General features: G+C 40.3%; 2 protein-coding genes across 8 annotated transcripts in view; both read left to right on the top strand.

The window, feature by feature from the left end:
- Positions 1 to 26,099, top strand: part of ARHGAP24 (Rho GTPase activating protein 24) — a 175,994-nt gene extending 149,895 nt beyond the window's left edge. For all 7 annotated transcript variants that reach the window (XM_027692814.1, XM_027692817.1, XM_027692818.1 and 4 more), the window contains 6 exons: positions 904 to 1,111; positions 12,209 to 12,341; positions 14,556 to 14,629; positions 15,405 to 15,526; positions 19,176 to 20,244; positions 22,480 to 26,099. In XM_027692814.1, coding sequence (XP_027548615.1) covers positions 904 to 1,111; positions 12,209 to 12,341; positions 14,556 to 14,629; positions 15,405 to 15,526; positions 19,176 to 20,244; positions 22,480 to 22,723 — 1,850 coding nt within the window. In that variant the 3' untranslated portion in view covers positions 22,724 to 26,099. The remainder of the gene's footprint in view (positions 1 to 903; positions 1,112 to 12,208; positions 12,342 to 14,555; positions 14,630 to 15,404; positions 15,527 to 19,175; positions 20,245 to 22,479) is intronic.
- A 281-nt stretch (positions 26,100 to 26,380) lies between these two features.
- The window catches only part of MAPK10 (mitogen-activated protein kinase 10), a 198,023-nt gene continuing 196,428 nt past the window's right edge, over positions 26,381 to 27,975 (top strand). The window contains exon 1 of the mRNA XM_027692825.1: positions 26,381 to 26,423. The gene's annotated coding sequence lies outside the window, so the exon portion shown is untranslated. The remainder of the gene's footprint in view (positions 26,424 to 27,975) is intronic.

The raw sequence follows: 27,975 nt of genomic DNA, 5'->3' as shown, positions 1-27,975 counted from the left end.
TATTTAGAAATTGAATTGCCTTGCTTCAGGCCCAGTACTCTTCAGCAAATGGTGCTCTAAAGAGAGAGCTTCCATCACAGATGACATGCCTGAACGTTATTGTGATGCTGTGGTGGCCTGCTCTGCACTTTGAAAGGGAGAGGCAAAATAAGCTATGATGAGTACCTCTCTTTCCAATGCTAGCAATGACACCCTCGAATCAGAGTTGAAGTTAATTCTGTTGAAAAACCTCCACGCTCTTCATGAGGTTAAGGATGAATGCAGGTTTCCTGCAGTTCGTCTGACACATTTCACCTTTCACATCAGACACTTTTTTTTGCACACAAAATTTATTGTTACTAAAGCAGACACTGATAATGAAATAGTTATGACATTATAGGAATGATCTTTGTTTATATCGAAAAATTAATAATTTGGTTGAGTAGCATCAAAATCCAGAGTTATCTTTATAAATCTTTTGCCTCCTGATGTGTAAAGATAATGTTTATATCCCATTAAAACTCACACAGAAAGTATTTAATTTTTTAATAGATAAATAGGCATTAACCAAAGAAAATGGAGATATATATTTATATGTATATATTCATCTCTTTTGAATAAGAAGTTTTGTGATGGAAAATCCTATTTGTGTTCTTTCTGTGTTTTATGTGCTTATGGTCTCACAAATAATTTACAGTGTTTTATTTTAAATAGTGTTTCTGGGCGTTGTTATAAAATATGTCAGCACTGTATTTCTGTGAGAGTATCAAAGGTGAAATTAAGCATTTTATTCTTAAGAAAACAGGACGTTAATTGTCCATGCATTTAAATGACACGTAAGTTGCGTGCGTTGGAATAGAAGGCACAGGCCCCTCAAATGTTTTTATGATTCTCAGCCAAGTCACATCTTTCTTTTTGGTGCAGGTATTTTTGGCCAGAAGCTGGAAGATACTGTCCGGTATGAAAAGCGCTATGGGAACCGCCTGGCTCCTATGCTGGTGGAACAGTGTGTGGATTTTATCCGACAGCGGGGGCTGAGGGAAGAGGGCCTTTTCCGACTGCCTGGGCAGGCTAATCTTGTCAAGGAGCTACAGGATGCATTTGACTGTGGAGAGAAGCCTTCTTTTGACAGGTAAAACCCTCCAGCTGTTCCCCACTCCCTGAAGCCTGGACAGGACGTGATGTGCTGTGCTGGCTGACCCACAGTGCTGTAAAACACGTGGCAGCAACAGATAGAATGACATGTTTTTGTAGGTTTTTCTGTGTGTTTCCTATTAGTGCTCTAAAATGTCTTATTTTTTTTCCCCTGACTTTGATGTCTGATTTCAAAGTGTTTCTGGAGAATTTCCTTTTGTGAAAAGCTGTTTAGGAGAAGTACTGCTAATGGTTTGGCTTAATCAAAAATATCTGGATTACCTTGATCTTAATATCATTTTAAATGCAGTGGTGATGCTGGCGTTTATTCAGTTCCACAAAGGAAGAATTTCTCTTATCACCAATCTCAATATGTTCTGTTATCTGTAAAACTGACTGGAAGGGAAGTATACTTTTATGTATTCCTTTATAGTTTTGGACCTTTGGTCTAATAATTAAAATCGTTCTGACCATAATAACAAACCTATGTGGTTTTGAGGGTTCAGATCCAATTCACATTCTACTATTTATGCAGTTTTACAAAGTTAATGAGAATTTCTGGGCCAAAGAAAACCTAGTCCTGTTCACACAGCTGTGTATGACTTCAGATTTCTGTAAGACTAACTTTTTGGGCTCTCTTCTGTGAGCATTGACAGCAGTAGTCCACATATTCAGAACGTGCAATCAGAGAAACAGAACTAGTGGGCTTATGAATGCCAGGTAAACCCTTTAACTCTGATCAAAATTAATATGATGGTAATGCAATTTCAATTTAAGGGACTGTTAAATGGTGTTCATCGTCAGCATGTGCCCTAAGTGACATCTGTAACACACGTCCACAGAGGAATCAGGATACTTCACTCCAATTGAGGGTCCAATGTGAATTAGGAGGAAGAGGCAGATTGCATTTATTATGTGGGACCTTTGTCTTATAACAATCCAAGTAACAGGAAGGAAAGTATATCTTGATCTTTTAGTGGAAAAACATGCCATGATTTGAACCCAATTGCTGGAAGTTTATTCCCTATTCCTGTGAAGTGGGAAAATCTGTTAAGCATGAAGTTTTGTGTATCACAGATGCACAGAAGGCAGACACCTGTAATGCTCTTTCATCTCCAGCAGTTTCCTCAGTCCTGACCCTCACTTTAAAAGAAAGATCAAGAATTTATAATGCTCTGGAAAAGAGACTTGTCTTCCTGTGAGGTTTATTAGTTTCTCATTCTCAGGTGAGTTAGGATAATTGACGAGTAAATGGCTTTAAGGAGGCAGAGGACTGTGGGAAGTGACAGTGTTAGCTGATAAATGTTTGTGGCATGCTCACTTACTGTTCAAATACCATGTAGCTTCTTTAAAAATGCTAAAGAAGTATCTATTGGGCATGTTTCCCTTACTTGGACATTAAGATAATTATTACTGATCATGTCTGTCTCTACCAAAGATACAAGTAGGCAAATGGCAGAAACAAAAGGTTATTCTTTCCTGTGCCTGTAAGCCAAATAATTGTGGAGGAAATGCTTAAGAAAACAAGCCACCCCCAAACTCCAGGAAGATGATGTACTGAACACCCCACTGAGAGATATAGCTTGAAGGAAGTGCACAAGTTCTAACTATGCAAAGCAAATGAGTCCAGGGCTCAGCCACATTAATGTTTTTTTCAAGGTTATCTACCAACATCTGTAGCACATGCTAATGAGCCCCATGAACAGGTATGCTAGCTGAGCTTTAGCAGATGAAAAGGAGAAGAGATTTTACATGCTACTGCTGTGAAGAATGCACGTAATTTCTACTATAGCAATTAGAAACATCAGCAGGAGCTGCCTATAAATTGCTGGTCCTGCAGTTCTGCTTCTGAAGCTGAGAATTTATAGAACACTGACCTTGTACATCCACATGTACTCAGTTCTTTGAGTTTGGAGAGGTATGATTTAGGTGTAGCAGTGGTCCAGAAGTCAAGCAGACATAAACTCTGCTCTGATCTCTGCATTGTTTCCATTGGGCATCTGCTTTTTTTCTTCAACCTTTTGTTCCACTCGTAAACTCTTTAGGAGGAGTTAATTTCATGGTGTTTATAGAGTACCTGTGTGATATGGTAATATTTTGGGGTAACTTCTCATTGTGCTGAACAGGAGCATGATCTCCATGTTTGATGCATCCTGCTTGGCAAGTTGGAAAGTGGCCACAATATGAGAAGTGCTGTAGAGAAAAAAATATATCTACTTTAGGCATCCATGCCTACTTTCTCTCGTGAACCTCCAGATTCACTGTGTTTAATCTGTAATTATATGTTACTATTAGTCAGAAGTCCCACAGGGCTAAGTCTACCTAGGTTCTGTTTATCAAATTTACATTTAGCCCATTCTCATACATCAATAGTAATAAAGATTTTTGCAGTTAGAGCAGAGCTGACATTTTTGTTCATGGGGCACAAAACACAATGGAATACAGGTCACACTTCCATAGTGGTGCTGGGTCACTGACTCTGACTGGGAGAAAGACTAGCTGCTGTCATCAGTGTTGGAACTAATACAAAGAGCTGATGTTTGAGGAGTTTGCCATTTTTCATACTGACACTTTTGCCGTGCGGGTAAGTCAAACAAAGACTTTAGAACAAGTGAAGATGCTTTGAAATGTGTGTGTAGGCTTGTGTGTATATTTGTGTGATAAATTGCTATTAAATAATCTTTCTCTTTATGCTCTCTTAGCCAATTCAGTAAAATATATAACATGTAGAATTAACAGCAAAACCAAAGGTAAGATCATATAGACATGGTCATCTCTGTTTTAAGATGGTTGCACACCTTTAAACACCTTATGCGTGTTGGGAAATGGAGTTCATAGGCACAGATCTCCTCTTTGGCCCTGGGTTGAGCTACTGTCCATGGTTATGTGGAGACCCTGCCCTTCTCCCCTTTTGCCTTCCCATCTGCACCCCTTTGGCAAAGAAGACCACAGAACAAGCGCAAACAGGACAAACATAGGAAATTTGAAATAGAAAGTAAAATAGCTATGCTCAAAAGAAAAGGCAGCCATGCTTTGAAACATAAAACATATCTGACAAATGGTAGCTCTCACATGAGTTAGCAGCTGGATGTTCCAATATTGAAGTCAGTTATAAAAATGCAGAGTGAGGCCAGGACAAGTCAGAGAGTGGCAGAAACCTTTGTGTATTAATTTGATCTGCATCTTACAGTTGGAATAAGATGTTGCTGAAGAATCGTGTATGAGAATGGGAACAGTATTTAAAATTTCTCTAACTCACAGACAGAGAAAACCCAGTATCTGATCTGAAACATCCAATACCCCAGGCCCCCTCATATGAAAACTGGAACATCATAATTTCTCACAGTTTTGGAAGGGAGGTGCAGCTGCTACAACTGAAAACTGCTGAGGCCTTTTGTGTGAAGAAATAAGAACGCTCAAAATTTTATGTGAGCTTAAACCCCAGAATCAATAAATACTTTACTCCCTCTGAATTATCTGCACATATTGTGAAATATGCCAAAAGGAACCAACAGTGCAATTAGGCAAGCACTCATTTGAAATATCCTCAGTATTTCCAGTACAGCTCCACCTTGGTGCAAAATTAGTCCCTCCAGGGAATCCATTTTGCTGCTTGTCCTTGGGGTATTTGCTTCTCTCTTATTGTATGGTTTATATTTTAAAGTCCCTCATCTCCTTTACAGATCAGGCATTTGTAATGATACAAAGTGGATTATGACCATTTCTTCTGTAAAATTAGCATAGAGAATATGGCACTGCATAAGGAAAATAACATAAGGATTTGTTCTACGATTTCTACCTAGAAGGGGTACAAAATTGGATTTCTCTTTTTGTATTACCTCTTTCCATCTGCTGTTCATCACAATTACTATGAGATGACATGCAAGCTAATATTGCTCAGGGAGAAAAAAAATATTTGAAATGTCACTGAAACAAATATTAATAAAAAATTATTGTGATTGATTGATGTATGTGACTTGGATAACTGTCACTGATGTATATAGCTCAGTAGTTCAGAAAAGTTAAAAAATTACATAGCTCACCTGCCAGCATTTGTGTGTATGCACCAGAGAAGAAAAGCACATAAATGCATATTTAGCAAAACGAAATCCCTACTACTCTTCTGTTATGGGTATGAATGCAGTACATTATTGGGCAAAATGTTACTTACTGTTCTAGTCACCATTGCAATCAGCTGAGAAAAGGGTACATAAGTGGCAATATGTGATAGCTGGCAAATGCTGTTATTTACTGGAGCCAAAAAATCCAGAATGTACGACTGGTATGTTCCTGTGCATTTAATCACTGGGATTGTTGAAGCAAAATGAGACAATGACGAGGATGGTAATAATGTAATATTGTCAAGGTGAGAAGGAGCACTTGCACAATTCTTATTTTCCTCCAGAAGCAAAGAATGTTTTAAGATTTTGGTGAATGCAAGAAATGGGACGTGTCTCAGTGGGGCTGCAGTCTGCACTGGCACTGTGTAGGCTGCAACTAGAAATCACTGGTAATAAGAATTTTTCTTTGTTTTCCAGATACAAGCCTGTACATAAGAATTTGTTTGTAAGAATAGTTTCCCACAAGGAAGGGGCTTTATTTGCTTCCTACTGGCAAAGTGCAGTAATCCCTAAAACCCCACATTTTTATGTGAAATGAAGTCTTTACTAGAAAGCTGGTTCCTGCCAAACACAAATGGCCTTAGGCCTGTGAAAATTCCTGTTTGTTTCTTCCTGTTCCAGGCTTTCTTCCCTGGTCCTCACAATCTGCTCATCAGCTATGCCTCTGGAGCCACTTCCAAGTCCTTTCCAATTCCAGCCCTTTTTCTAACCAGCTGACAGAAATAACCACTGCATATGGCATAACTTAAAGACCTGATCTGGCAATTACATACACGTTAGGAGGCACATTTCTAGAGTGATGCAAGGGTCATTAAATCAGCCTAATTGGTGTCCTGTTGTGTTTTTAGTTGGTTTTGGTGTCCTCAGTGTGTTTTTTGTTATTAGCAATGAATGAACCTTTGTAGTTGCTTTGCGTGAATTTCAGTTTCAGAAATGGCTGTGTCAGCTGTGATTAACAAAAAAAAAAAAAAGAGGCAGCCGTGTATTTGATTTGTCAATGACAAATGACTTCTTAGATGGCCATGGTCACCTTTAAGAAAGGATGACATTTTGTTACCTTCGTGGAAGGTCTGAGAGTGTGGTTTTTTAAATAATTCTTACTTAGGGTTGCACGATTTGTGGCTTTCTCTTCCAGTAAACAAGAACAGGTAGTTTCTTTGTGGTGATTTTTATGTTTTACATAGGCTTGCAATCCATGAAAAAATCTTGGAGAAACTTAACAGCCTTTCTGAACAATATATTAAATGATAAAATAATTTAGCAGCATATTCACTGGTGCTGAGTGATCTTTTCCTAATGGGAACCCATCTGTTTCTTAGGCCTCTACCCACCTTACCTGAAAGCACTTGTCTTTAAGGATCTGTATTTTTCTAAGTAATTTTAACATCCTTCCATAGAGTTTGTCGTTCTATTTTTGCTGTCTTCATTGATGTTTTTAAAGCATCACTCTCTAACCTGAATGAATTGGCTGCTGTTACAATTCCTGCAGTGGATGTCTAACTTGGAAATAGTCTGCCAATCTTCAGTATTCCTTGTGGACTCTGGAAGGTAGCATACATTGTAAAAATCATGAGCACAAGGACAAAGGAGCAGAATATGTTTTCTTTATTTCTCTTGTCTAAACCAAAAAATAGGAATTGAGATCAGTTGCTAACTTAAAGTAGAGCCAGACTTTTGTGGCAGCAAGGAGAGGAGGAGACAACTCAGGGCTTAAAGTGGAAAATGTTTTCATATATGTTTCACAAGTTGTAGGCAAAATTCCATCTGATGCTTAGATTAGGCACAGTACTGCTTGTAGTAGATATGCGTTATACAGGAAAATCATATAGAGCAATGCTTTGGAGACACCCACACAGGGGAAGAAGAATCACATAGGGCATTCAACCAGTTATGTTATGCATTTAGCCTGACCTTTGAATTTCTGGACCAAAAAAAGCCTGACTCCCAAAATCAGTCAAACCATTCCTGATGCACTGTAACGTTAGTGAACACAGGCTTTGCCCTCCTGAGCTCTGGCTACTGGGTTCCCAGCAGTCACAGTACTCTGATTCTCTCTCTCTGTAGTTATGCACATATTCCTTTGATGTTTCTTACTCAGTGTTTCATCACTGGTTTATCATGGGCTCTAGCATCTCACATAGGCTGTCTGCAAACTGGCAGTAAAGGTAGCCCTGGACAACCAGTTAGGAACTCGTGCTCCTGTGCCAGGAGAACATCTACACTGGTCTGAGAGCTGCTCTGCAGTCCTGAATGCAGCTGAGCAGGGGCACGGTCAGGAAATGTTGTGGTGGGGACAGGATATGTTGGTGAGGGAGACTGTGATCTGTGGCACGTCTGAAATGATGGAGCTGTAATTCTAGTAATTCCAGAGGGTACTGGTACACAAACTGTTTGAACTGTAATGTTCTCCTTCGTTTTATTACCAGAACTCCTAAATTGAATTATAACCTCACAGCTTGTTGTTCCCTACTGTTTGTTCTTTATGCAAACTGTTTATGTGTCATCATGATCTAGAGCTATTTTTGGCACAGCATTAATCTTTTTGTAATGTGACCTTGCCTTGTTAATACTTCCTCTTTGAGAGTTTATGAGGGACCTGTTGGCTTTGTGCTCCAAAGCGCTGACTCCAGCTCTCTGAACATGCTGTCTGCTTGTCTGAGTGTGAGGGTTATGCCTGGATTTCGGGTGACCTGCTGGGCTTCAGTAATATTGTTTATGGTAGAGAGAGTGAAAAACTCCAGGCAGTGTAATTGGTCTGACAGCCACTTCCACGGTGTCTGTGGTATCACAAAGGAAAGTGCTGTCAAAACAGCAATGCCATGAGAGATATTAATGACAAAGTTGAGATGAATGGGGCTTTGAATAGTCTGATGACTAAGGAGAGGCTGGGATGCATTTGCATTTGTCATGACTTTGCCTGAACAGTGGTGGAGTGGGGAATGCTCCTTTGGAAATATCAGCAGTAAAGCAATATTAATATTTCAGTGAGCTAAGTCATCTTTCTCAGACTTTCCAGCACAACATGCCGATATAGACTCTTTTTCAGCTTGCTGATGCTTTTTGTATTAACTTCTAATTTCCCACTTTGTGCTTTGTCATTCCCATTTCAAGCTTGTAATTACTCCTTGTGCACTTGGAGGAAGTCTGCCTCACTTAATGAGAGTTGTTCCAATTTAGCTAACAGAGGATTTTCTGCTGGAATTGACATACTGTATTTTAATACATGTTAATGAGTACTTTTAATCATGTTAATTATGAATGTGTAGTCTTGAAGCACTTTGATATTATACTATCAGATAGCAAAAGAAATATGAAGATGGGTAGAATCATTAAATTTCTGTAGCTGTAATGGTCCTAGATTATAAGCAAGGCCAGTTTCAAAAGGGAACATTCTGCCTTTTCTTAAACTGCTCAATTGTAGCTGGAAAAAGGTCATGAGTAAAAGATCCTCCACGGGCCCTGCAAAGATCCACGTCTTAAAAAAATACACAACTTCCCTTCAAGGCAGATATATAAATGCTGTTAGTTGACTTAGACTGTGGATAGAACACTGCAGACTGAAAAGGGAAATAAATGCTCCCGATCCTCCAGCGAGCTTGCAGTTCTCTCTGTGGCTGAAATGTGCTTAATGGTATCTGTGAACTGAAACACCTAAAATACAGATGGATTAGGGCTGGAATCTGCCATTTTAAAACTTTCCTCTGTATTATAAAAAAGGTGAAAATAATCGTACTAGACTGCAAGGTCTAAACAGGTCTCAGATTCTATGAAACACTCTTTTAGTTACATTATTATAAAAATATTGACATTTTTATGCCCATAGTTGCACTCAAAGAAGAAAGTTTCTAGCTTTTGTCTATATGTTGGTAAATACAATTTAAAAATCTAAGTCTTAAAAAGCTTGGCAGGCATTATGTCTCTGTATGTATAGTTTTTTATGCTGCCAAGATCTGAATGGTAATTTCTTTATAGATAGATAAAGTCCTGAGCAATAGTCCAGTACAGTTTAAGGAAGAAAAATTTAAGTGTTTCAAAATCCTACTTTGCGATCCCACCATCTTGTGGCAGTCTGTGGTATTGCCTTAGGAAATTTAAAAAAATAAAAAATTAGTTCAAAATACTGTGCATGTGTCCCTGTCTACTAATTGTGACATGGGTTTCTAACCCCAGCTTAAGAAACACCTTTCTGTATACTGGTATACAGCATGTGCTTCAGGAGGTTAGTTTGAGAGCACAAGACTTCCTACTGTTTTCTTGGTCCTCTCTCAGGTAGAGCCACAATCTTTAGTACTTAACTAACCCTTTCCAGCAATAGTCTATCAGTACTTCACATTAAAAGAAGAAAATGTATAAATCGCATTAATTTTCGGGGCTTCTATCCTCTTCTTCAGCCGTTTGCTGTGTCCATCTGCTGTGCCCTCAAGGAGCAAGTATTCCCCTTTACAACGAGACTTGATGTAAGATTATCCTTACTGCATGAAGCATGATCCTGGCAGTACAAAGAAGGGAAGATGATACTGCTTAATCCCCTTATTAGGAGATCTGTGCACTAACTTTTAATCATTCTTCAGTAATTTCCCTCACTTAACCTATTTGAATCTTGTATTTTGGAAAAGGTCTCTCCGGTTTTATGCAGATAATCTCTGGAAAGAGGTGGTTCGGTTCTTCAGCAATTTTCCTTGTTTAAATAACAAAAATAGTAATAATAAATTCTTCAGAAAGACAGTCAATGCCAAGCAATCAGAGTTAAATTCTCTGCAGGTGGATGACCTGTGCTTGCTCTCACTTCAGGGCTTGTACTAAAGCTGACAGTTTGCATTTGCTCTTTGTGGCTGCTTTCTCTGACCGGAGAAAGTCTTCCCCTCTGCATTTGCTTTTTTCCTTTCTGGATGCACTGACAGCTTAGGAAACTGAAGATCTCTGTGTAAAATTGCTTCTTGGATAAGGCTGAATAGTGACAATTGCCTGGGCATGCATGCCATGGTTGTGTTCTAAAAAGTGGCAGCAAGACATGCAGGCAACTACCTGAGAGATTACTGGGGTCTGGGCTTTAAGTTCTTGGGTTGTGCAGTCTGTAAAGAGTTTTGTTAACCAGGATGTCAAGAAGAGCTTCGTTTTGCTTAGTTGGCATCTGGATTGGCAATAGGTTGTATGGAGAGGTTAGAGGCCAAATCTGAGCTAGCATTTGAGATCTCATAAAAGAGTACAGTTATACCCGTATCACGTTAAGTACCGTTCCCTACATTTGTTATATATGCACCCAAGGAACAGGATGGGGTAAACACTGTTCTAAATTGAAGCCACTCAACAATAGAGGGTTGCAATCAAGAGATTAGAGTCTGAACTTTCTTTAAAAATGTGCATTTGCATTAGTGCTTTGTAGAGTTTCTCCAGAAAAACGCTTCTTTGGAATTTGGGCTGGGAATTATTCATGATTGAAATAGAAATGTTTTCTGCGAATTTATTTTGAGATTGGTGATGGGTGACATTGAAATTTATACAGTGCTTTATCATCTCTCCTGTTTTGACATACCATACCACATTATTCTAAGGTTGTTCCCATCATTCTTGTTAAGATTTAACTTATTTAAAGCCATTACTGTTTTAACAGATCATTTCGAAATAATGATTAACATACCTCTAGCAAAGCTTAAGTGCGTCAAATACCAGTGGTTCTTTTAAGACACTGTGAGTTTAAAAAATATTCCAAGTGTAAAGTCTCCAAAGGAAAAGAAAATGCATAGTAATGCACATTGTAGAAATGTCTGTGCATTTTCTGTTAATGAAATGAGCATAATTTAGTGTCTGCTTTTTTGATTCTTCAGAAGTCAGAGGGAAAGATATCAGCTTGTAGTACAGCTCTTTATCTGAACCAGGGAAAGCATGTAGAACATTCCAGTAAGGATTTGAATAAATGCCTGAGTGGCTAAACCCAGAGATGGTGTCAGATGTAATGCAAGAGAGATTTCTTCATGTTAAGTCATAGCTTTTATCTAATTTCTACTTACTTTTCAGAGACGTGCTCCTAAGTTACCAGAACGTAACTTTACACCACAGAAACATTCAAGCAAGTGTGATTGCATACTCTGAAGTTGTGGTATTGATTCTCCTCTCCATCTTCTTACTTTCAGTATGCCTGATAAACAGCTGAGGCTCATACTAGTTGTATCCAAGAAAACCCTTAAGCTTCTGCAAATGTAGTTACAGGAAAGCACGTCATATCAGGTCTCTGACTTTCAGCCTTGTAATGTTACCTGCTAGCATTCAGACATTTTCTGTTTGGTGCCTTAGCTTACTCAGTACAGGATAGAGCTAAAACCCATTTCCAAGGGATTTATAGTTCTGTGTGTAAAGTATATACAGGTTTTCAGTGTAAGAGTACAGCTAAAAGGCAGAGTAGTTATTTTGTGGGAGCCCACAGGAAAAAGAGGCATGCTAGGGAAAGAGCTGTAAATTCAGATGGGTAAGCTTCAATTAAACACCTGTGGTATATATGGTTTCCTTTAAAACCTGTTTCCTTACTAGTCATAGCAGAGGAGATGGTGATACATTGGAATTGAGACATGCTGGGCATGTTTTGGGAGCGGGGGCCATCTCTGGTAGGAGAGTAATCTCCACTGTGTGAATGTAATGCCTGGTTTCTGGCTCAGGGGAAAATGAAAAGCATCATTTAAGACATATTTTGCATGTCTGATGGGAGATGTTTGTCAGCAAGAGCCAGGATCTTCTCAGTACCTGTGCCTGCAAATAGGGCCTTATGTATAGTTATAAGAATAAATCACCAGAGTTGACAGAAATTTGCCTGTGGGTATCCTAGGTTCTTTATAGGACAAAAAAGTCCAACAAAAAGCAGATTACAGATAGGATCTGTAAATGTATATACTGCTGATGAGTAAAATCTGAGGTGGCAATGGAAAAGGGCCAGTTTTTAGCCTGAATTCACAGTAATGTCTTCTTGTATTCCAACCCAACAGCAATACAGATGTGCACACAGTCGCTTCACTGCTTAAGCTGTACCTAAGGGAACTCCCAGAACCAGTCGTACCATACGCCAAATACGAAGATTTCCTTTCCTGTGCCAAAATGCTCAGCAAGGAGGAAGAAACGGTGAGTTGGTAACTTGAGTAAGGTGAAATAAAGGTTTGCATGAAATAAAAGGCTGTTCCAGTTTTGAGGAGAGAAACTGTTCATTGTCCTAGTTTAAATGTGTCCTAATTTAATGAAATCTATTAATTGAGGCGGTTTTTGTATGAAAATTATTGCCACCTGGGCCCTTTGGAAGTCTAAATAAAGGTGCACAGCATAACCATAACTGTATTTATTGCATGACGCTGAATCCAGTTAAAGTAAACATCATTGTAGTCAACAGCTTTCATTTTGCGTGGAAGAGACTTCTGTTTTCATGGATTAGATTCTGAACTGTAAAAGGAAGGGTCTTGATGGTTGCTGTTCAACTCTCGCCATTAAATCAGGAGTCGTTTTTTGCTGTGCGCTGGGATGCCAACTTGTACTGACTCTTGATTGAAGGCCAATTCTACTCCTTGCCTGTCATTGAATCACAGAGCTTTAGTAAGATGGAGAGGGCCATCTTCCAGACTCTCTTGAAGAAACAGTGTAGCAGAGATGAGCAAATTAAGGGTTCTGACTGGTAATATGTGCCCTGCAGTGGCGTGCACCTACTACGTATTATGTAGTAGGCACTACTTATGTCTGAAGACATAAGAAACTTAAGTGCTTGTTTTTGCGTTTTTCTATGTGCTTATGGGTAATTAAGTCGACCCTAATATTTTCTTTTCAAAGTACATCCAAATAGGTTTATTCTGTTGATGTCAGTCTACTCCCTTAATTTTCTAAGATGGTTATTTCTGTTTAATTCCTTTTTGACATTTGAAATTCTGCTAGAACTGGAACCCATCCTACCTAATCTTTTAATTAATTAAGATGAGTAGCATCCCCTTTTTAGTAAGAAACTATCTCCTTTCTGACTTTTCATGATGACTACCAACTGCAGAGGTGGTAGTTGTTCCCATGTGATGAAATGGGAGGAGAAGAAAGATCTGACAAACTGTGTTCTGTGGCTATGATGTCTTAGACCTATTGAAATCAGACTGGTTTCTTCACTGTCGTTTACAGCTTGCTACAAGGTGCACATTCTTGTCAGCTGCTTGCAAAAGGTGGGAGTGGGCTGTTCAGCTGTTTTAATTTAAGCTGCTCTTTGCACAAATTGTGGCAGGGGATCCTTGGAATCAAAGCTGCAGCTGTTTGCTTACTTGTTTTGCATATGCCTCTGAACACTGATAGCTCCAATGTAAAGCCACCTGACAGCCCTGCAGTTAGTCATCATGTAGTTTACACTTCAGTTATATTAATTCTGTAATTTTACAGTAGCTTAGTCGAATGTATTTATGTATTTCCTCTGTAACTATGCCATGAAGCACTTTATAAAATTAGTTTTGAAAGCAAGTTTCAAATTACAGTGGCCTTTCTGTGCTGGAGTTGGTCCTGGCAGTTTGTGAAAAATCAATGCTATGGGTGATGAGCCACTTCAGTCCTTTTTGGTGGCTCAGCAGTCCAGCTGTAAGGCTGTCTGACTGGATTTTCAGTTGACCTTTCTCTACGCAGAAGTTGAAAGTGCAGTCACTATTAAGGGAGAGAGCTGCACATCTTAATTCTTTTCTTAACCCACAGCCAGCAAACTTCTGCACTATCATACTCTACCCATCTTGACATGCATTTGTTTTCATAACATACTGTAACCAAAACCCCACTGATGCTGCCAAAGTACCAAAACCCCACACTGAAAAAGAGCCTGAAGGCACTGGTTGGTGAGGAGCGTGGCCAAGGTCTGTTTCCAAAGGGCACAAGAATTACTGTGTGAAATTCTGCCTGTCCCATTCCCAGGGTGGGCACAAACTGAAATAACTGTTTATTAGTCTGGTGTGGACCAGAACTGGGTAAAATAACCAATAGTTTCTCATATGAAATGCCAAACAGTTAAACCAGAACTGTTCCTGGAAGCCTCAGCCTTGTTATTAGCAGGAGAAATGGAGCTGCTGGTCAAAAAAAGAAAGAGTGAAACTGAAAGAATAGACAGGATGAAACCAAGATTTTTTTTACTTGTTTATTTTTTTCCAGAGCTAATCCTTCTTAGCCAAAACCAAAGTGGGTTCTACAAGCTGTTCCTGATCATAACCTGTATGAACACTGCAGCATCAGTGATGTGTTTAGTGTCTTGGAATTGATGACTTTTTTTTTAATGTCTGGTAAAATACTAAGAAACTGTGCCTCTTCACCCTTTATTTTTCCTTAAACCACTTAAAGGGCCTGAAGGAACTGGTGAAGCAAGTGAAGAGCCTGCCAGCTGTCAATTATAATCTGCTGAAATACATCTGTAGGTAAGTGCTCTTGCAAGAATATCACAATGGTATTTATAACTGTGAGCTGACAGACAAACCTGTCTGTGTATGTGCCCTGAAGGAAAAGCATTACTCACAGTTGGAGGACTGGTGAACTCAAGTGAATGCACTAAAACTGTAGGTTTACTGCATGACTAATTAGTAATTTGCTCTAGCAAGGTGCACAGTTAGGACTTTTCTTTCATAAGCAGGCTGCACTCTGCAAGGAGTGCAAAAAGTTAGAAGTGAATATATTCTGTCCTTTTTGTAGGACCCTAACTGTAGTTACTGGCCTTGGCTGTGCTCTCCTGAAGTGCACAGCCTTAAAAACTGTGTATGTCTTGTAGTATAGAGAGTAGTTTTGTGAATACATCTAAGATCTTAAAAAATTTGTTTACACAGTTGCAATTTGTGAACTCACAGAAAGTTCCCAGCATAAAAAAATTAAAATGTGAAAGAATCTAAGCTTTTTATTAATTCAAAGTTTGCATTTTAATTTTATGAGCCAAATAGTTGATTAATTATGCTGGAGAAAGTCACCATCTTCAACAGAGTTACCTTATAGTCGGTCCAGAATGAGATTGAAATTTTTTTATCAGTTTATAATTTTGAAGAAAATCTGAAGAAGTTGAAGACAATAGCCTTTCAGTATGTTCCATGAGGACTCGGAATGGAATACTTGAACTATGTTAAGGAACAATCACGTGCTTTGACTTTTTTCTTTTTTTTCATTTTATTTTTGTGTGTTTCCTAAGGACCTCTTTCTTCCCCACAGATTCCTTGATGAAGTCCAGTCTTATTCAGGTGTAAACAAGATGAGTGTGCAAAATCTGGCTACAGTTTTTGGCCCCAACATCCTTCGCCCCAAAGTGGAAGATCCTCTGACTATCATGGAGGGTGAGCTGACTGTACATAACTCGCAATAGAAAGAAGAAGTGCCTTTAGGTTTATTAACAGCACATACCAGTCCATGTAGTCTATGCAGTAAGCTCCATACATCTGTTCTATAGACACAGAAATGTTCAACCTGAATGAACTTCTGGGTTAAATCTTGTAGGTTATAAAAGGTACTGAAACGTGCAGCATTGCAAACAGACTTTGCATGAGATTGTTCTGCCCTGGCAACTTTACTAAGTATGTACCTTTTCTCTGAACACTTCCTGCAAACATGGCATGTTCTTAGTAAGCACATGTGGTTGGAGTGCAGTTAATATTTTACCTGTGGTAAAATATTAAAGAAACTATGAGAAAAAGTTACTACAGGTTCACACTGCAGTGACCCGTGTAGAACCCCCCACAAGGCAGTTGTATATTACATACCTTCTTGCACAACAGGGATCAAATTGTTGTCTGCATTCTGGTACTTACAGCAGTGTTCAGCTGTAGCATTTTGCTGTGATTAAGGTAAAAACATGGACATGACAATCTCCTCCTATAATGTCCTTCAAGGCTTAATCTTTGTGACTTTCATTCTCCACGAAGTACATGATGCCTTTTCTCACTCCAGACACCTTTTTTTTTTTAATATGTAGGATTTACTTAACTTTCTCAGAAATTAGGGAGGTACACAGAGCTTGCACTGAAAATTTTACCTGAACTCAAAAAACGCAGTTTTCATAGTTTATTTGAGAGTGTATAGAATTACTCCTTTTCTGTGAGTATGATGCTTTTTCTCTTCCCCATATACTACAATTCCCTGTCCACTTTGTTAATTTACTTGTTTTTCTGAAGTCTTATGTTTCCTTCTTCTTCCTTCTAATTCTTATCACAATGACTATGTCGTTGTGAACAGAAACATGGCATTTCCAAATCATGTATGAAATCTCTGAATACCCAGCGTTAGCTGTCTGAACAGTAGCTCAGACAAATCAGAACACCTAGAGTGGAAAGGGTTTTTAATCATCATCTTCGCTTTAATGTCTGGGTTCTCATTATCACAGAGGAAGGTTTGATCATGCATTTGATTCAAAAGGGTTTGCAAGAGCAGGTGTCTGATTTACGTGCATGACTGTGCAGAAGTATCATCACACCTGGGCAGTTTCAAAGACCCTTAAATCTGCATTTGTGGCTTTCCCCCTGGTTTCTGTACATACTTTCCTCAAATGCCCTGTGACTGTCTTGATACAGGGATGCAAAGATGAACTTCACTGTGTCATTGAATTCCTAGTTTACACATCTTACATCATCTCCCCATGATGTTTTGAGAGGCAAACACAAATCTTTCCTGCTTTGCTTCCTTCCTCTTCAACTGTCTTGTCGTGTCTCTTTTAGGAGTTACCTTCTTTGTGTGTGTGTGTGTGTGTGTGTGTGTGTGTGTGTGTGTGTGTGCACATACATGCTGCCCATCACTTCAACCTGTCTCTTTGTTTCTACCTGCAGAACTGCTAGACTGACTGACGTAGTAGCTTCTCTTACCCTGACACTTCTGTAGAGCTTAGCAGCCTGGTAGATAACTGCTGTGAATGTTTTTCTTGGTCAGGTAGCAAACTGTCCCTTCTTTCCATGCTTTTGCATTAAAGTAGTGCAGAAAGTGGCTCAAATTGTTTAATAGATTGGAACTGGAGAGAGATGTCACAGAGCTCATTCATACCACTGAAGTCAGTAAGAATGGTGTCTCAGAGGTTGACATTTGCTGATGGGACACCATGCATCTTCAGCTCACCTGGGGCAGGGAAACAAGTGGGGATTGGGGATGGGGGAGAGGTGTTAGCCATTCCTAAATAAATTACTATCTTCTAGGTTTACATTTTTGAATATAAAAGGAACTGGCTGTTGTCTAAAGTTGGTGAGTTGGTTTGGGTTTTTTGAAAGTTTGTGCAAGAAAGTTTTATTTTCGTGTTTTTTTGTTGATGTTGTTTAGTTGGTTTGTTTGATTTTAAATGGGGTAGAAACGGAAAGTAATGTGTTTTTCCTGTTCTTGAAAGCAGCTCTCCAGCCTGCTTATCAGCAGCCCTAGCATTAAAATCATGGTGACTGCTGTAGGAAATGGGATGGATACTACACTGTCTGTATGAAAATACATATGTTTTTTCGCTAATGAGAAATAGGTTTGAATAAAGAGATTTATGACCTCTCTTTAAGCATAACTTTAAGATTTGACATAAGACAATGATGATTTGCAATTGTTCTGCACATAGTTAAATGTATAGGGACTTCTAGCAAAGACTGTACGTTGATTGGTGCCTATTGCCACCTTTCCTCATTGCTCTTTTTGGAATATACAGAGTGCTTTTCTTCCACAGTCATTCAAAGTCAAACATGCAGGTATGGGTAACCATACCTGTATAATGGGGATGAGGAGTTGGGTTTGTTTGATTCAGGAGAGATTTTTTTTTAGAATTCCAACCACGAGGCAGTTTTTTCCTGTCAAATGCAGTGGTAAAAGTTGCCTGAGTACAGTGCAATGTTTGTAGTAAAGTTCTGCACATAACAGCTAACGTTCTCAGAAGGAATACAGCCAAGTGTGCCACGGGAGTAACTAAGTGAATTTTCCTGCTGCCTAGTTCTAATGTATGATTTTGCCGTAGCAAACAAACGAGAACACTTAAAAAAGATGTTGAGTACCCATGTTGAATTGGCTCTTGGTAGTTGTATTTTTAAAGGGCTGGGTATAAACATCCAGAATATTACAAAGAAGTTGATGTGAAACCATATTGCACAGTGGGAAGTTATTGATTAGAAGAGCACAGCAAGCCTTTGAAAGCTTTTTAGGAGTTTAAAAATGAGATGGTTATTATAACTACCTTGACTTTGTTCCTGAAATATTCTTAATAATCCTTAATGAGGGTCTGCTTAACAAAATAGAGTTGCACATCTTTTTTACTCCAAGTCCAGTTCTAAATGCTAGTGTGTAAATTACAGTGCAGTCAAGTGGTGTGCACACCAAGGGGTTGTTCTTTAAGAGGAAAGGTAGCCATTTATTACAGCATGCAGCAAGCTGTGGTCCTGCTTTAACTCCATACTGTGCTATAATGTGACATAGTTTCCTGGCTGCATATAGTCTCACTGTGGAGTGGTTAAAGGCATTCACATTAAATTAATTCCGTCTCATTTTGCTTCAGAAGACTAAAGTGTCTGTGTTCCAGAAGGCAAATCCCTTGCCTGCACATTTTCTGCTAAACTTATAAATACAGGTGCTGTGCCAGAGTAAGATTTTGGTTTTGAAATGGTCATCACATTGAGCAGAAACACATCACTTAAGAGTGATGTTATCCTTTGCTACTCATCATCTCCTTCTGTGATCTTCCTGGGATGCAGTTACTGTCACTGTAATAGCTTCTTTGCAAGTGTTCCTGTTGTTCAGGGGGTCTGTGAGGCCTGCTGGCTTGGTTTGGTGGAAGGAAGAGGTGATGCTGATGTGGCCCTGTAGCCAAGAGGCACTTCAGTCGTGTTAAACATTCAGGATGTTACACAAATGGATGCATTGTGTAAATGTTTGTATAAGCTGAATGTTTACTAAGCATTTGTGGACTCTGATGAATAAAGTATGTTTAGGCCTTAAATAAAACAGGACATTCATGACCATGTGCTTGGTATCTCCTTTCAGGTACAGTAGTAGTCCAGCAGCTCATGTCAGTGATGATTAGCAAACATGAAGAGCTGTTTCCCAAGGATGCAGACCCTCAGGTGGGACCTGAGGTATGCAACAACAACAATGAAATTCCAAAGAAAACGACTGCAGGGCAGCTACAGAACAAAGAGAACAACAATACCAAGGAGACGGCAGTGAGGCGCTGCTCTTGGGACAAGCCCGAGTCTCCCCAAAGGGGAAGCATGGACAGTGAGTCTCCAACTGCCCTGCCAGGCAGCAAGACAAATAGTCCCAGGAACAGCATCCAGAAACTAGATGTCACCAGAAGCCCACCACTCATGGTGAAAAAGAATCCTGCTTTTAATAAAGGTAGCGGCATAGTCACCAATGGGTCCTTCAGCAGCTCTGTGGAGGGCCCTGAGAAGAGCCAGACCTTACCAAACTGTTCCCTGCAAACCAGGAGAACGTCGTCCCTGAAAGGACCGGTGACTAAGATGGGAACACACAGCGTGCAGAACGGAGGTGTGCGGATGGGTGTTTCCAGCACAGACGGGCACAGCAACACCCTTAACAGCCGGGCCCCGGGCTGGGTGCCCAATGGCTACGTCACTCTGAGGGACAACAAGCAGAAGGATGCTGTGAGCGAGTCAGGACAGCACAACAGGCTTTCCACCTACGACAATGTCCACCAGCAGTTCTCTATGGTGAACTCTGATGACAAACAGAGCGTGGACAGTGCCACCTGGTCAACGTCCTCTTGTGAGATATCCCTCCCTGAGAACTCCAACTCCTGTCGTTCATCCACCACCACCTGCCCTGAGCAGGACTTTTATGCGGGTAACTTTGAAGACTCTGTGCTGGATGGGCCACCACATGAAGACCTCTCTAACCCAGGTGACTATGAGAACAAAAGTGACAGAAGGAGTGTGGGGGGCCATAGCAGCCGAGCCACCAGCAGCAGCGATAACAGTGAAACGTTTGTGGCCAACAGCACTAACAATCACAGTGCTTTGCACAGCCTGGTGTCCAGCTTGAAGCAAGAGATGGCCAAGCAAAAACTAGAGTATGAGACAAGGATAAAAAGGTAAGATGTTTTGGCTCTACCATATGACTGCCTTCTGCAGAGTAAATCCAAGTTTTCCCTCTCATGACTTGCACCATATGCAGTCACTACTGTGTCACTAAGTACTTGCCAGTGAGTTTCTAATCTTTCAGTGTTGACATACTCTGGCATTGCTTCTGTGACACCGCGATCCCAAGGGGTTTGTTTCAGAGCAATTGTTTGCCACAGTTGTGACATGCTCTCCTGTTGGCATAAAAAATACAGCCAGAACCTTGCGAGTTTCTGTAAAATATAATTAACTAAATCAGTAGGCTCTTAGAACATTTTCATTAGTTGATGCCTGTTCTCCAGAGACTGAGAAAGGCAACTGAATATCACCTTTCAGTGAAAGCAGTGTTGTGGCTTACACCATCTGGAATTTGTTGGGATTGGGGAGACTGCTGGACTCCTTTCCAGTTCTCATTTCTCTTGAGACAGTGCAGCATCTGGGAGTTACTTCTGCTCACAGTCCTGTCTCTGCTCTGCTGCTTTGCCTGAGCCTTTCCTTCACAGCTCGAACCTATTAAAGGAGGCACCTTCTTTAATAGGTCAACCTGTGTCTTTGTCTACAGGTAGTGTAGACTCTACTCGTGCACAAGGTTGCTGGGGTGGATGGCCATAATGGTCAGTGAATAACCTCAGAGTCTGGGCTTAGCATTACTTAGTGCACACATTAACTAGTCACAGCAGCTCAGAGCTGAATGTGCTGTGTTTGTAATAAGGATTCTTCGGTAAGGCTGTTCAGGACTTTCTGTTCTCACCTCTGTTACACAGCAGCTCTTTGCCTTGGTACCTCTGGCACAGCAAGTCATAGTTGGATCACAACATGTGACAGCTACTGGCAACAGCAGCTGCCAGTCTAAGTGCAGCACACAGAATGTTGCAGTCTTTTGCCCACATCACTATTTTCAGCATGGTATGCAGTGTAGGAGAGCACTTCATAAAATGTTTAATATGCACGATGACTGTGTATTTAATACCACTAAGATTATAGAATCATGGAATGGTTTGGGTTGGAAGGGACCTTAAAGATTGTCTAGTTCCAACCCCCCTGCCATGGGGGTGTCCTAGAGAGGACACCTTACTAGACCAGATTGCTCAGAGCTCCATTCAACCTGGCCTTTAACACTGCCAGGGATGAGGCATCCACAGTTTCTCTGGGCAACCTGTTGCAGCGCCTCACCACCCTCACAATAAAGAATTTCTTCCTAATATTTAACCTAAATTTCCCCTCTTTCAGTTTGAAGCCATTCCCCCTTGTCCTATCACTACAGTTCCTGACGTAGAGTCCCTCTCCGGCTTCCCTGTAGGCCGCCTTCAGATACTGGAAGGTTGCTGTGAGATCTCCACGCCATCTTCTCTTCTCCAGGCTGAACAGCCCCAACTTTCTCAGCCTGTTTTCACAGGAGAGGTGCTCCAGTCCTCTTATCAACTTTGTGGCCTCCTCTGAACTTGCTCCAACAGTTCAATGTCCTTCTTATGTTGAGAGAACCAGAACTGTACACAGTATTCCAGGTGGGGTCTCACCAGAGCAGAGTGGGAGAGAATCGCCTCCCTCAGCCTGCTGGCCACACACCTTTTGATGCAGCCCAGGACACGTTTGGCTTTCTGGGCTGTGAGCACCCACTGCCAGGTCATCTTTACTTTTTCATGAACCGTCACCCACAAGTCTTTTTCCGTATGGCTGCTCTCAATCACTTCTCTGCCCAACCTGTAGGTGTGTCTGGGATTGCCACAACCCAGGTGTAGGACCCTGCACTTCACTTTGTTGAACTTCACAAGGTCCATATTTATGGATATATGCAGATCCATATTTGCAAATAGATACAGCAGGTAAATTGCTGAAGAAAGAAGATTAACAGTGAAACAAAGGCATTCAGGGCATTACTCTGGCCTTGTGGGTGACACTAGGGAACTACAGCAGGAGCTGGATGTCAACACTTCCAGAAGTAAAAGGAGTAGTTAGCCTATTCCTGGAGAATTAGATGGAGCTCTTTGCCTCTGTGCCTCTTGCCTCTGTGGCTGTTCCAAGGCATTTTCTAAATGAGCTACCACACAGATTGCCCGATGAGAACAGTTCATTGATGGAAGCCATGGTTTGTAGTCTAAGCTTTGTAAATGAAAAGGTATGTATGAGTTTGGTGGTGATGTGCATTTCTGCTTGAGTGAGTGAGGAGTGCTGCTCAGGAGCTGTCTGCTTTTATTTCATTTATGCAGCTTGGAGCAGAGAAATCTCACCCTGGAGACGGAAATGATGGCCCTGCATGAAGAACTGGATCAGGAGCGGAAGAAGTTCACAATGGTAGAAATCAAAATGCGTAATGCAGAGCGGGCAAAGGAGGATGCAGAGAAGAGGAATGATATGTTGCAGAAGGAAATGGAGCAGTTTTTCTCTACTTTTGGAGAATTGACAGTGGAGTCTCGCAGACCAGAAAGAGGCAACACCATCTGGATCCAGTGAGCTTTGAAAGAGTAGACTGTGGGACTTTAGGAAGGGCTTGGGGGTATTTTACTGTATCAGGTGGCTGGTCACCTGTCTGAGGCTAGTACTCAACAAAATGTTATAAACCCTTGAAGGAAGAAATCGTACAGACATAATCACTCATATCTACAGCGTGTACTTATCAAGTTATACTCTTTGAATGCTTCATGAGACTACTGTCAAGTGTTACAACTGGATATGTGTATATAAATTAAAAAAAACACACCTTAGAGAGCAAGAGATGTATCTGAAGAAATATTTTAATGCAAGTCTTGTATTTAAACTGGTAAATTGAAATGTTGTTGCAATCAAGCTTTATATAAAGGCTTTTCTCCCTTGCACTTAACATAATAAGCTATTTTTGGCATTGTGTTACCATCAGCTTATTTTGTATATCAAATGTTTTTTCTGTTTTTGTTTTGTTACCCCTTTTGCTGGGGAGTGAAGATAAACAGATATGTTAAGGTTTATGTGTCAATGGTTAACCCTAATTTGCGTCGCTTCTAAAAAAACAGCAGGATGAGAAAACAGCAATATTCAGTGGGCAAAATAAAGCAGTACTAATTTAACAGAATTGATGGCCAGGGTAGAACTAAATGAGGATATCAAGTCAGCAAAATTGGGGGCAACGGCAAGGGGATAACAGCTGCTTGTTTGGGAGCAAACGTGGGTGGCATACTAAGAAACTGGGAGAGGGGAAAGGGAAACTTAAGGAGAAGTTAATCACATGACCAGAGCATTTTAGTGCACCCTGAAGAAGCCCTGTGCCTGATCACTGCAGCTCAGAGAAGGAATATAAACCAGTTGTTCTGGCCATATTTGCATCTGACTTACCTCTGTACTGCAGGTGAAAGTGAGTCCTTCTTGTAATGCTGGTGAAGGGGCACACAGAGGGGATGAACCAGAGATCCTGGTAGCCTTGTCAGTGTGATGGGTACTGAAAAAAATGTCAAAAACATTATGTCCAGAGTAGAAATTACTGGAGCAACTGGCAAGAAAGAGTAACTAAGGAAGAAAGCACACCAACATATTCACCACTTGTATTGACAGTGTATATTAGCAAGTTGTCACGCTGTCTGCGTGCTTCAAGACATTACTGTAAGTGTTACAACTGTGAAAGTCCCCAGGCTCGAGGCATCACCAAGGGGACACCTAGAGGGAACAGCCTGGAGCCTATCAGCATGTGGAATGCCAGTGAAAAAGAAACAGCAAAGCCATGCTGTAAATTAATTTGTTTGGCATCTTTACATACAGTAAGTATAACTGGTATTTTCTACACCGTGTTAAGGATGTTTTGTTTTATCTTTGCATTTAGGACTGCAAGCAGTATTATTAGAGAGGATTGTTGAGACAGCTTGGCTTCCCTCTAGTGTCTCTTAAATATATTGCAGTTATTTTTTAATTCCAGTTGAGAACAAATGATGAGGGTAACCTCAAAGAACATTCTTGGTTGTAGCATGTATATTCAACAAGTGTTAATTGGATGTGGGAATTATACTGGGAAGCAACCATGAGTTTACATTTCAGAGAAATATAGAACATTACACATGGTGCTTGTGGATGCATTGTTTGTGTCTGGTGAGATTCAGAGTCCTCAGTCAGGGCAACTATTGTACTAATTCCTGTGAAAATGTCTAGTGCACATCCAGTCTCTGTGTGAATCAGAAAAAGTCAGACAGGGAGAGATCAAGGTATTAGGGAGGTGCATGATTTTATCAGCAGAATCACAAGATGTACCCACAATGGTGAGAAAAGGAAACAGATTACTGTGTTAATTCTGATTTTTTAATTGGATAAATGACCTTGATATCTGATGCAAAAGGCTTCAAAGCCGACTCACAATTTAAGCAGTATCTGACATCTGTTGACATGACATCAGAGTGTCTGAGATAAGTTTTTTCTTAACTGGAATATATGTTTTTGCACCAGATATATATACAGTATTGAATGGTTTTTTAGAAGCTCATGTTAGGCAGGATTTGTCTGTTTGAAGATTGTCTTCATCTAGATATGTAGCTTGCCTTCATGTTTCAAAAGTTATTTCAGTCAGTTCCTCAAAGAATGTTCAAATTCCAGTTATATGCCTAAGTACTGATACCCAAGTTTTTTGCTTAGCAATCCAGAAGAAGACTTCACCTCACTGTCTCTGCAGAAATCACCTAAACAGATGGGAAACTCGAGCAGGCACAGCGAATTCAGAAAATTTTACCAACCGTAAAAGTCCATTCCTATCCCTGCTCCTCCTGTGAGACTTCATCAGCATTTAGGCTGTGATGATAAAAGTTGATTTATGTCCTTAATGGCCATTTTCATGTTCTTCTCAATGTTCAAGTTCTTTAAAAACACAAAGGCCTTGGTGTTTCTCACATTGTAACTTCTCAGTTTTATGATACCATTCCCATGTGGTCTACAACTTGTTCCCTTTAGCTTGTCCAGCCTTTGTGTGAATTGACCTGTTGGGGAGGGCATGCTGGTGGATCTAAGTGGCCAGAAGATAAACTCATGCCACCTCTCATTCTGTGGAGTGGAAAGGGGCAAGATTTATTTACAGTATTCAGGTCAACGCAGACTGAGCCTGAAGGCTCTGAAAAAAACTATAAGGATTCCATGCAGTGCATTTGTTGACCACTCATAAGGCAGTTTTTCAGGATTCTTAACTGTTAAGGTGTTGAATGAAACTGAGACAGTTTTATCACCATCTTGTCTAATGAAACAGGTCATCTTTCATTACAGGCCAAGTTGACAGTGTTACCTGCTACGGGAGAACACTAAGTTTCAAGTATCCATTAAAAAAGGTGTAATAATAGATTTGCTTTCACCTCTTTCCCATGAGTCTGTGAGCTCCCCAAATTAATATTATCTGTTATATGAATTCACTGGTCAGCTCCAACCTCAGAATGGCAGAGTCAGCCCTTCTAGCACATTGTCTCTCTGCCTCGTGCACAGTGCACAAGAGACAGTGCTTCTACAATTACTGCAGATGGTGGAAGAAAATCTCTTGAGCTAATGACACCTAGCCCAGTCACAGGGTATGATTACATTACATTCAGAAGCATAATTTTAGGGCAGCACACAAAAGCAGGCTAGAGTTGAGGGACACAGAGTAAGAGGGATACACTCTTACCGCTGTTAATCCCATCTCCAACCATATCTTTGGAGTATTGGGACGGGTGCTGATACCCTATGTGCCTTTCCACAGTAGACTGGAAAAGTGGCAGACACACCCCATGCCTTTTAAGTGTTAGAATCTGATGTTTGGCTTTGGAAAGCTTTTGTCTTCCCTTCTGTTTGTGAGAATCCTGCTCCACGTTTGGAGTATGCTGTGGTGCAGCAGAATAAATAAACTTGCTACACATCTTCGCTACATGTTGTTATTTCAGCATCTCAAACTCAACCACTCAGCATCAGTTTTCCAAGTATGAAAAGGAATAAATAAAATGCTATGTTAAATGATATGCAAAACTGGTATGTTAGTATAAGAATAAAGAGGAAAGGATTGGTAATATTACTCACTCTTAAGCTCTATAAGCAGTACTTGATCTTGTTGTTAAAATGGCAGTTTGGAATTTTATGAGAAAGATACAATTTGCTGAAGAGAATGAATATTTAACAAATATTTCTTGTGTTGCATCCCCGGTGGGATGAACAGTGGCAGGACAAGGAGACACTGAATAAACAGGTACAGTGATTTGCACATTTTGACAGTCCAGGGAAAACAGTGAGTTGCCTCCAGCTGCTGTATGCTTTAATGCTTCCTGGCTGAGTGAAACTCCTAATTAATTTCCTTTCTTATTCTGAGTTCCCCCTGGAGTCTGTCCATTGAAGAGGAGAGTGTCTGCAGACTGTGCCGCTGGCAAATCTGCAAGGAAGTAGAGGGGAGGGAAAAGGGAGATGGGCAAATAGAAATTAACACTACCTGTGATGTGGGCATTCAAAAATAGAGGAAACAGATGGGAGAGATGAGGAAAACAAGGAAGTTAATATACCTGAAATTGCCATGTGTAGGTGGTAGTAATTTGCCCTCAGTTAATAGCATTCTTTCTGAAAGCTTGTCTCTACAAATGGGTTACTATAGTTAATGTTGTGTTATTCTTTCAGAGCTCTTTTGCCTTTAAATTACTTTCTGGGCTGACACCAGTAGCTGGGTCAGCTGTTCCACAACTACCTTCCTTGCTTTTATCAGTCCTGTGTGCTAACAGCAAGAGTTCACATGAAGAAATTCCTAGCAAAGCCATTGCTGTGAGAGCTGACTGAAAGGCAGGGAGCCCTGGAAGGTCAGATGGTTCCCCCTGGGTTACCAGCACTCGTTCTGGGAACAGCTAATGGCCCTGGACTGTCATTCAGCATCTCTGGAGTAGTGCTTCTCAGGAAATAAAATTATATACAGCAGATGCTCGCTGATAAAAATTGCCATAGCTCTACAGATGTTTAGGAAGCAGCGAGAGAAGCTGAGGAGCTTTCCCTACGAGGCTTTTAGAAGCTGTCATAATGTGTGTAATTACAATTAGTGTTGGTGATCTAGTTTTATTGGAAAAATGCTTGTCAGCAATAAAACAAGTTTCTTTAGTATGCCAATAATAAGACACAGTGTGAAAAATTTTTGAGACCAGAAACATGATCATGATGCAAATATATTCCTCCCTTTTTCCCAAAGGGGTCTGGGATAATGAGCTTTATATGCAGTACGGTTCCATTTCTGATTCTTTTAAATGCAGGAATGGAAAATTTTTTTCTACCTCTGTGTGTATTACTCCCTTCATGCAAAAGAGGTTTAAAATGATTAATGTTCAGCAGGACTTTATGTTTAAAATACTGTTATAAGCATGGCTCATGTAATTTTTAACTGAATAGTATTTAGGAGTTGACTTGGCTTGAGACTAAAAGAGGTAATTTTTAGCACCAGTATTTTCTCTGTTGTTCATGTGACAAAGGTGCAGTCTTGATTTTTCAGCCTTAATAGTTGCTGAAATGTGGGCTACAGTTCAGTTCAAAAATATTGATTGTTGCGTGTAGCGCTACTTGGAAATCCTAAACTGTAACAAAAAATGTTCTCCAAGTCTTCAGCACTGCTAAGCTATGCCAGTAACTGGTATTTTTAGTTGCAAATTCTTTATATTGGGCTGAATTAGAGAACCTGGATTTTGGCAGAGCAGGATGAGAAATGCAGTGCTAGCTCTTCCCACTTTTAATCTGACTGAGCACTCTGGTGACGTTTACTCTTGCCTTGTGTA

The sequence above is a fragment of the Neopelma chrysocephalum genome, unplaced genomic scaffold (genome assembly GCF_003984885.1).
Source record: "Neopelma chrysocephalum unplaced genomic scaffold, ASM398488v2 Primary Assembly neopelma1_88, whole genome shotgun sequence".
In the NCBI taxonomy this organism is placed as follows: domain Eukaryota; kingdom Metazoa; phylum Chordata; class Aves; order Passeriformes; family Pipridae; genus Neopelma; species Neopelma chrysocephalum.
This window is presented reverse-complemented; position numbering and strand designations above follow the sequence as displayed.